This window comes from Macrotis lagotis, chromosome 1, assembly GCF_037893015.1.
Source record: "Macrotis lagotis isolate mMagLag1 chromosome 1, bilby.v1.9.chrom.fasta, whole genome shotgun sequence".
Classification (NCBI taxonomy): domain Eukaryota; kingdom Metazoa; phylum Chordata; class Mammalia; order Peramelemorphia; family Peramelidae; genus Macrotis; species Macrotis lagotis.
The window spans coordinates 672,527,059-672,537,823 of record NC_133658.1 but is presented as its reverse complement, the minus strand read 5'-3'; the positions used below and the strand labels follow the sequence as shown (position 1 = coordinate 672,537,823).

Genomic DNA, 10,765 nt, shown 5'->3' with positions numbered 1-10,765 from the left:
CTGCTCATGGATAGATAAAACTAATATAATAAAAATGACAATTTTACCAAAACTAAACTATCTGTTTAGTGCCCTACCAATCATAATTACAAAAAATTACTTTAACATGTTAGAAAAAATTGTAAATAAATTCATATGGAGAAATAAAAAAGTCAAGCATAGCCAGGAGCTTAATGAAAAAAAAGTGCAAAAAAGGTGGCTTAGCCCTACCTGATCTAAAGTTATATTATAAAGCATCAGTCATCAAAACTGTTTGGTATTGGCTAAGAAATAGAATGGTGGACCAGTGGAATAGACTAGGTGTAAAACCAGGAGATAAGTATAGCGATCTGCTGTTTGATAAACCCAAAGAGTCTGGCCATTGGGATAAAAACTACAGCTTTGATAAAAATTGCTGGGATAATTGGAAGTTAGTATGAAAGAAACTTAGATTAGACCAACACCTCACACCCTTTACCAAGATAAGATCCAAATGGTTACAGAACATAGACATAAAAAATAATACTATAAGCAAATTAGAAGATCAAGGACTAGACTACCTGTCAGATTTATGGAAAAGGGAGCAGTTTATGACTAAGGAAGAGTTGGAGAACATCACAAAAGACCAATTAGATGATTTCGATTACATTAAATTAAAACGCTTTTGCACAGATAAAACCAATGCAACCAAGATCAAAAGAAATGTAGTAAAGTGGGAAACAATCTTTACAACTAATGATTCTGGCAAAAGACTCATTTCTAAAATATACAGATAAATGTGTTATATTTTTCAAACAAAAAGATGTTCCCCAATTGACAAATGGTCAAAGGATATGCAAAGGCAATTTACAGATGAGGAGATCAAAGTAACCCATAGCCATATGAAAAAAATGCTCTAAATCATTAATTTATAGAGAAATGCAAATTAAAGCTTCTCTGAAGTACCACCTGACACATCTCCGATTGGATTGGCCAATATGACCAGAAAGGATAATGATCATTGTTGGAAAGTTTGTGGGAAATCTGGGACACTATTACACTGTTCGTGGAACTGTGAACTCATCTAAGCCTTCTGGAGAGCTATTTGGAACTATGACCAAAGGGCAACAAAAAGGTGCATACCCTTTGACCCAGCAATACCACTACTGGGTCTATACCCTGAAGAGATGAAGAAAAAGGGTAAAAACATTGCTTGTATAAAAGTATTTATAGCAGCCCTGTTTGTGGTGGCAAAGAATTGGAAATCCAGTAAATGTCTTTCAGCTGGGGAATGGCTTAGAAAACTGTGGTATATGTATGTCATGGAACACTATTGTTCTATTAGAAACCAGGAGGGGCGGGATTTCAGGGAAGCCTGGAGGCATTTGCGTGAACTGATCCTGAGTGAGATAAGCAGAACCAGAAAAACACTGTACCTCCTAGCAGCAACATGGGAGTGATGTTCATCCTTGAAGGACTTGCTCATTCCATCAGTGCAACAATCGGGAGAAATTTTGGGATGTCTGCAAAGGAGAATGCCAGCTGTAGCTAGATAAGGAGTTGTGGAGTTTGAACAAAGTGCAAGGACTATTCACTTTAATTTAGAAAAAAAGAAATATCTTATTTTCTGATCTCATTACCTCTTAGACTTCTCTTCTTTAAAGATATGATTTCTCTCTCATCACACCCAATTTGGATCAATGTACATCATGGAAACAAAGTAAAGACTGACACAGTGCTTTCTGTGAGGGGGGAGGGAAGTAAGATTGGGGGAAATTGTAAAAGTCAAATAATATCTTTAATAAAAAAACTTTTTAAAAATTCCATAAAAATGGAATAGTGTCACAAAATTGTAAACAGAGTGGATGGCCTTCAACTGAGTAATGACTAAATAAGTTATGATACATGAATTCTATGCAATATTATTGTTCTATAAGAAACCATAAATGACACCAATATGGTGCTGATGCCTAAACCAGGAAGAGTCAAAACAGAGAAAGAAAATTATAGACCTATCTCCCTAATAAACTTAGATGTAAAAATCTTAAATAAAGCTTTAGCAAAGCAATTACAGCAAATTATCACTAGGATAATACACTATGACCAAGCAGGATTTATCCCAGGAATGCAGGGTTGGTTCAATATTAGGAAAACTCTTAGTTTAATTAACTATTTCAACAACAAACACATCAGAAATCATATGATTATGTCAATAGATGCTGAAAAAGCTGCTGACAGGTTTTTCCGACAGGACCCGGCTTTGGCTTCCCCCACAGGGAAATGGCCAGGGCCAGTACTGGAGCCCTAGGGCCATTGCTGCTAAGGAGCCAGAGGGAGACCATGGCGTCCATCAGTAACTGGCTGTCCGGTGTGAGAGTGGTGCTGGTGATGGCCTATGGGAGCTTGTTATTTGTGCTGCTGTTCATTTTTGTGAAGAGGCAGATCATGCGCTTTGCTATGAAGTCTCGAGGAGGTCCTCATGTCCCTGTGGGACACAATGCTCCCAAGGATCTGAAGGAAGAGATTGACATCCGACTATCCGAGGGCCAGGATGTAAAGTATGAACCCCAGCTTCTTGAAGAGAATGATGCCAGACTTTTGCAGCTGGAGACACCAGCAAATCAACATTGCTACAACTACTTGTACAGAATGAAAACATTGGATGCCATTTGTGCCTCTGAGATACCATTCCATTCAGAAGGCCGGCATCCTCATTCTCTGATGGGCAAGAATTTCTGCTCCTATCTGCTGGAGCTTCGAAACACAAGTACCCCTTTCAAGGGTGTCTGCAAAGCTCTCATTGATACCTTGCTAGATGGCTATGAAGCAGCTCGATATGGAACTGGTGTGTTTGGCCAGACTGAATATCTACACTATGAGGAAGCACTGAGTGAACTAGCTGCTGCTGTCAAAGCTCGAGGTGGAAGTTCCCAGCGACAGCACCAGTCAGCAGCTAAGGATCTAACACAGTCTCCTGAAGTTTCCTCCCCAGCAACTATCCAAGTCATTTATCTGCCCTCCAGCCAGAAGAGTAAAAGACCTAAGCACTTCCTAGAGCTGAAGAGTTTTAAGGATAACTACAACACCCTAAAGAGCACTCTCTGACTGAATTTGGGGATAGCCATAGTCAATATGGTTCTACTATGAGATTCCAGTCTTGGTACCCAGGGATTTCTCCAGGGCAGGAGACAGCAGTATTATTGTTATTATGCTCAGAATTTTTTGAAATGTGTTCCTGGAAATCCTTCTTTAGCTTATCCCTCTATCTCTTGTAGAACTTGAAGTTCCATGAGGCCCTCGGGAATCTCCCTCTCCAAAAGCATTTTTATGGAGTTGAATCCACATATTTTTCTTCTGTCTGTGTCACTTCCTCCTTAACCTATTTTATTATTGATCATGATTATTTTTTGACCTCTCCCAAAAGCAGATTTATTCTAAATAGGTTAGTGGGGGTAGGAGAGGGGGCACTTATGTTGGAAGTGGAAACCATATCTTACCTACTTGGATGGGGACTCTAGCCCATGGACATATTAAAGTCATGGTGTGAAAAGGGTGGACAGGAGCTAGGGTGTTATACTTAAAACAAACCCTATTCAAATTTATGTTGTGTTTAGTGTACTGCCTTGCAATCAAGATAAGACTTAGAGGAACTGATGTGATATAGCCACTATTCTACATTCCCCTTCCCCTGCCTCCCCAAGAAGTCACTGTACTAGTCTTTCTTTATAAAATGGTTATTTAATAAAACAGCTGAAAAAATAAAAAAAAAAGCTGCTGACAAAATGCAGCTCGCACTCTTACTAAAAACACCAGAGAAATAGGAATAAATGGATTGTTCCTTAGAATGATATCTGGATCAGTATGTATCTGAAACCATCAACTAGCAATATATGCAAAGGGGATAAGCTAGAGGCATTCCCAATAAGATCAGGGATGAAGCAAGGATGCCTGTTATCACCACTACTAATCAAAATTGTTTGTTAGAAATGTTAGCTTCAGCAATAAAAGTAAAAAAGAGAAATTGAAGGAATAAGCATTGGGAAGGAAGAATTAACTCACTCTTTGTAGATGGTCGTAGGTGGTAGGCAACACCTCTCTAGGTATACCTAGAGAATCCGAAAAAATCATCTTAAAAAAACCTACTATAATAAATTAGCCAAATTTAGCCTAATCACGGTATATAAAATAAATCATCATAAATACTCAGCATGTCTATATATTACTAGTAAGATACAGCATCAAGAGCTAGAAAGAGAAATCCCTTTCAAAATAACTTCAGACAAGCTAAAATATTGGAGAATCTACACACCAAGACAGACTCAGAAACTCCATGAAAACAACTAAAAAGCACTTTCAAACAAATAAAATCAGATTTAAATAACTGGGCAAATATCAACTGCTCATGGATAGGCCAAGCTAATATAATAGAAATGACAATTTACTGAAAGTCTTCTTTTTTTTTTAAATATCCATCTTTTCCCCTGAAGGAGAATGCTCAGTTTTGCTGGATAGTGGATTCTTGGTTGTAATTCAAGCTTCTCTTCCTTTCCAGAATATTACATTCCAGGCCCTTCAATTCCTTAATGTTCATGGAGTCAGCTTTTGGATAATCCTGTCTGCAGCTCCTTTGTATTTGAATTGCTTCTTTCTGGCTGCTTACAGGATTTTTCCATTTCATGTGGAGTTTGGTCACACTATTCTTTGGTGTTTAAATTTGGGATCCCTTTCAAGAGTGGTCAAGGGATTCTTTCAATGGCTGTTTTGCCCTGTGTTTCCAGGATAGCAAGGAAATTCTCTTTAACTATTTCCTGAAGAATGGATTTCAGGGTATTTTTGTTTTTTTGATCAAGATTTTCAAGTAGTCTGCTGATTTTTAAATTGTCTCTCCTGGTTCTATCACAAGGTCAGGTGCTTTATCAATGAGATAATTTACATATATACATTATATATGTGTATATATATATATATATATATATATATATTTGATTTATTTGATTTTTAAAAATAGAATCTTGGTATCTCATGAAGTCATTAACTTTTTCTAATCTATTTTTTCAGAGAGGTATTTTCTCCATTTAGATTTAGTATCTCTTTTACCTTTTGACTGATTGTATTTGTAAAGGAATTAAAGGATTAAAAGATTAAAGGAATTAAATAATTTTTCCATTTTCCCAATTGTGTTTTTCAGAGAATTATTTTCTTTTTGCATTTGTCCAATTGTATTTTTAAAGGATTTACTTTTGTCTGTCATTATTTGTTGTAAAATGTTAATTTCTCATGCATGATATTCATTTTCTCTTGCATTTCTTTTCCCAGTTGATCTCTTCGAAGAAGTCTTTCTGGGCTGGAGACCAATGCATATTCTGCTCAGGGGCTTCATATATAATTTCATTTCTGTCCTGCTTTTCTGATCTAGTAAAATTATCTCCAAGGTAACATTCAATTGACTTTGTTTTAGGCTGACTTTTTTTCATTTTGGGATGTTAACTTTCCCTAGGGTCTCATGTTGGAGAGGAGTTGATTCTCAGATCATTGAGAATCCTAGAGGTCTTGCTCAATAGAGTTTGGAACTCCAGCGGGGTTACTCAGTAGACAAACCAGCAAGGAATTCCAAAACTTTCTCTGGATTGTCTGTATTGGGGCTTTCAGCAGCCAGCCACTTCCCTTGACTTGGAACTGAATCTGGGCTATCTTCACACACAATTCAATCACTGGGCTAGGAAATCAGGACTAAAAATGCCAGACAATCTCTATTTAATCAGTGCTGAGGAACTTCATTTAACAATTTTAGATCCAGTCTCCAGCAAAGTGAAAACTTCAATTTAACTAATTTACATGTTATCCTCCAAAATTAAGTCAGAGCATTTAAGAGATAAGAGCAAATTTAGAAATAATTTGTGTCCATTTTTATGTTTTCAACATTATTTCCTCCATACCTTTGTTCATGTTAAAACTTCACTGCTTTCCTTGATACTAATTCATGTTTTATCTATTCTATATCTTGCAATTCCAGTCACTGCTATTCCATGAAGTTTTCCCTTATTTTTCCCTCCATTTATTTTTTCCAGCTATAAGTAAAAATCTTTAACATTCATTTCTAAAACTCTTAGTTCCAAATTTTCTCCCTTCCTTCCTACTTCTATTCCTTATTGAGAAGGCAGGCAATAAAATATAGTTATACATGTACAGTCTTGCATAATAGTCCTAGAATGGTCTCGTTATGGAGAAAGAAATACAATTTTTGAAAAACTCCTTAAGAAAAATAAAATTTAAGAAAGCCTGATTCAGTCTGTATTCAGCAACAACTCTCCTTTATCTGGTTGTGGATAATATTTTTCATCTTTAATCCTTCAGAGTTGTATTATTGCATTATTGAGAATAACTCAGTAATTCATAGTTAATCATCTCACTATATTGCTTACACAGTACATTTCACTTTGCTTTCCAGACTATTTTGAGAGTATTCTGGTCATTTTTTGGAGCAAAATAGTATTCCATCATAATCACATATCACAAGGTGTTCAGTCATTATTCACTTGATGGGCATCACCTCAATTTCTAATACCTTACCACCAGAAAAGAATTGCCATAAATATTTTGTACATCTAGGTCCTTTTTCTTTTTTTCAGCTCTTTTGCAGTGAAGACCTAGTTTTCTTGTCTGGCTAGAGTTCCAAATTGCTCTACAAAATGATTGAATCAGTTTTCAACTCCACCAACACTGCATTAATGTATATTTTTTTATTCCACATCCCTTCCAACATTTCCCACTTCTCCTTTCTATCCTATTAGCCAATCTATTAGGTATGAAGTAGTACCTCAAAATTGTTTTAATTTGTATTTCTCCAATCAAAATTGAATTTAGGTCATTTTATTTCATGTGACTACAGACAGCTTTGATTACTTCTAAAATCTCATATCTTTTGATAATTCATAATTGGGGAATGACTGTGATTTTTATAATTTTAAGAAATTTGTGATATGTTTGTGGAATAAGGTCTTTAGCAGAGAGCCTTGCTTCAGTTATTTTTACAGTTACTATATAGCTAATTGTATTTCCTTCCATCCCATTTCTCCCTTAGTTTATTCTATTCTCTCTGTTCTTTGACCCTGACCCTCCTCAAAAGTATTTTGCTTCTCACTACCCATAACCCAATCTGCCCTCCCTTCTATCACCCCATTTCCTTCTCTTCTTCCTTCCTCTCCTACTTTTCTATAGGGTAAGATAATTTACTATATCCAATAGACTATGTATGTTACAGCCTCTCTGAACCAATTCAAATAAGAAATGTCACTCACACAGCCTCTTCCCATTAGATATAAAAAGATTTTGTTTCTTTTCTCTTTCATATGAGATAAAATGTTTCTTTTTCTTTCTCCCAGTAAATTCTCCTTATCACTTAATTGCATTTTAGATATCATCCTTTTTATTCAACTATCACCTGTGCCTTCTGTCTATCTATACTTTTTCTAACTGCTCTTAAGATGAGAAAGTTCTTATAAGTTACTAGTATTATCTTCCCATGTAGGAATATAAACTATTTAATATTATTAGGACCCATATATTCCCATTTCCTGTTAACCATTTTTAAAATTTCCTCCAGGGTTTTCTATATGAAAGACAAATTTTCTTTTCAACTCTGACCTTGTCAACAAGAATACTTGGAAGTTCTCTATTTCATTGAATATCCATTTTGTCCCCTGAAATACTACGTTCATATTTTTGAGTAGTTTATTCTTGGGTATAATTCATGCCTTTTTTGCCTTCTTGAATATCATATTCCTTGCCTTACAATTTTTAAACTAGAACCTCCCAATTTCTGTCATCCTGACTGACTTAATGATACTTGAATTGTTTTTGAGTGTTTGCAATATTTTTCCTTTACTTGAGAGCTCTAGCATTTAGCGACAATACACATAGAATTCTACATTGTGGGAAGACTTTCAGAAGGTTATAGGTTGATTCTTTCAATTTCTATTTTACTTATGGTTCTAGAATATCATAGCAATATTTTCCCAATTACATGCAAGGAGAGTATTCGACATTTAACCTTTTGAAAACTCCTATTCCTCCCCATCTTCCCTGGCAATAAACAATCTTATATAAATAGTACATGTAAAATTGTGTTTAATTTATTTCCATATTAGTCATATTCTGAAAGAAGAATTAGAACTAATTAAGAAAAAAAATTCCACAAAAGCCCAAGAATGAAACAAAATAAATATGAAGATGTTTTAAAAGTAACTATAGCATGCCTTATCATGTATTCAAATTTAATATTTTTTTTTCTCTGAATAAGGATAATATTTTCTATGACAGGCCTTTTTGGATTGTCCTTGATCATTCATCTGCTGAGAGGAGCTGCACCCATCCTGGTTGATCATATTTCCAGGTTATTTCTGAAATCCAGACCCTTTTGATTTCTTATAGAACAACAGAACTCCATCACAGGCATGAACCAGAATTTCTTCAGTCAGTTCCCCAGTTTCCCCTTTTCTTATGATGACTTTTGTAACACAGGCCAATCAGTGATATTGCTGGATCTAAGGGTATGCATAGTTTTATTGCCCTTTGAGTATAATTCCAAATTCCCCTCCAGAAAGACATAATCAGTACAGAATTTTACTAACAGTGCATTAACATCTCAATTTTCCCACATTCTTTCCAAAATTGATCATTTTATTTTTTTTTATTTTACCTAATCTGATGGGTATGAGGTGATAGAGCTGTTTTTAATTTGCAATTTTTTAATCAATAGTGATTTGGAGTATTTTTTCATATGTCTATAATTAGTTTTAATTTCTTCATCTGAAAACTGCCTGTTCATATAGTTTGTTCATTAATCAATTAGAAAATGACTTGTATAAACTTCATTCAGTTATTGTATATATTTTAGAAATGGGTTTTTATCAGAAATATTAGTTGTGAAAATTGTTTCCCAACTTTCTACATGCCTTCAAACCTTGGCTATAATGATTTTGTTTTTAAAAAAACTTTTAACTTAATGTAAATTGAAAAATAATTGAAATCATCCATTTTTCAATTTACATTATTTTCTCTTGTCTTATCATAAACTCAACCTGTATACATGGATGTGACTGCAAGACTCTTCCTTGTTGTTCTAATTGGTTTATGATATCAACTTTTACATGTAAATCCTGTACCCATTTACACTTTATATTGGCATAGGGCATATTTCCCACTTTTCCCAGTAGTGAGTTCTTATGTCAGAAGCTCAATTATTTAGGTTTACCAATTAATAGAGTACTATAAGCATTTAACTAATCTATTCCACTGATGCACTATTCTTTCTATTAGACAGTACTAGACAATTTTATGACTATTAACAATATAGTTTTAGATCTGGGATGAATGATTACCCTGATCTTATTGAGAATGTTTCTAGCTTATTACATTCAATGTTTGTTGATGGTTTTAGGTAGATACTGCTTGTCATTTTTAGGAAAATGAGATTTATTCTTCTGCTCTGAGATCAGGATGACTATCTTCATTTTTAAATTCCATAAGCAGAAACATAATAAATTCTGCTCCAGTAATTTACCTTTACCCTGTGGGCTCTTAACTGCTTTAGATGTGTTTATTATAAAAATATTTTAGGATTCTGATTTTTTAATCCACTCCACTATCACCTCCTTGTTATGGGAGAGTTCAGCTCCTTCACCTTTACAATTATCATTATCATTTCTGTATTTCTCTCCAACATATCTTCAGAATATTAATACTTTTCTCCATCCTTTTACTGAATCTCACTTCACAATTTTTTTTGCTTCTGACTGCCACCTCTCTCAATCTGCCCTCCAGTTTCCTTTCCTTTTCTTCTCCCTTTCTCCTTTTACTTTTTCCCCCTCCCTTTTATCAGGTTCCTTTCCATTCTTTCTCCTTTTCCATCTTACTTTCCTTATTCTTTGCTCATACTCTCCTTTCTTTCTTTCTAATGTAATAGGCCTTTTCTACATATTATATATCTTCTTATTGCTTTGCCTTCTTACATTACAATCCTTTTTTAATTTTGCAATTGTTTTATAACTAGGTAGACTTTCAACTGTTGCAATAGAAATACAATTCTCAAAACTTATAAGATCACATAATTTATACTCACACCCTCTAAGTAAACTCAGTTGTTCAAATAAAAATATAATTCTCAAGTATTATAAGTATCATCATATCCTAATCAATTTATAGCCACACATTCTGTTTAAATATGATTCTTTCAACTGTCCTAGGAGAAATGCATTTCTGAAGAATTATAAGTACTATCTTCCTATTTAGGGTTATATACAGTTTAGTCTTATTAACTAATATTTTTGTTTAGCTATGTATGCATCTCATGATGCTTATCTTTGAAGACCAAATTTTCTGTTTAATTATGGTCTTTTTATCAGGTAAGTTTGAAAGTCTTCTATTTTTTTTGAAAATTGATATTTTCCCCCTAAAAGAATATGCTGAAATTTGTGGGGGTACTTAATTATTGATTGTAATTTGAGCATTTTTGCCCTCTGGAATATCATATTCCAGGCTGTCCAGTTATTAAATGTTAAATTTGGCATGTTGAGAGTAATCCTGACTTTGACTCCCTAGTTTTTAAATTGCTTCTTTTAAATTGCAATATTTTCTTCCTTAGCTGATCATTGTGAAATTTTGCTATAATTTTCCTTGAAGATTTTATTTTAAGATCTTTTTTGTCTATAATGGATGGATTTTTCAATGATTGTTTTATCTTTTTGATCAAGGCTATTAGGGCAGTTTTCCTTTATAATTTCTTCAAAGACATTGCCTTGGTTCTTTC

At 34.2% G+C, this 10,765-nt stretch overlaps 1 protein-coding gene across 2 annotated transcripts; it reads left to right on the top strand.

Moving 5' to 3' along the window:
• Positions 1 to 2,298: 2,298 nt before the first annotated feature.
• Positions 2,299 to 3,063, top strand: LOC141522774 (protein C1orf43 homolog). 2 transcript variants are annotated; one of them, XM_074236239.1, is made up of 2 exons: positions 2,299 to 2,370; positions 2,467 to 3,063. In XM_074236239.1, the coding sequence occupies exons 1-2, from the start codon at positions 2,299 to 2,301 to the stop codon at positions 3,061 to 3,063; spliced, it is 669 nt and encodes a 222-aa protein (XP_074092340.1). The 2 variants fall into 2 exon arrangements, with proteins under 2 accessions (XP_074092340.1, XP_074092336.1); XM_074236235.1 differs by having other exon boundaries at positions 2,299 to 3,063.
• Positions 3,064 to 10,765: the final 7,702 nt, after the last annotated feature.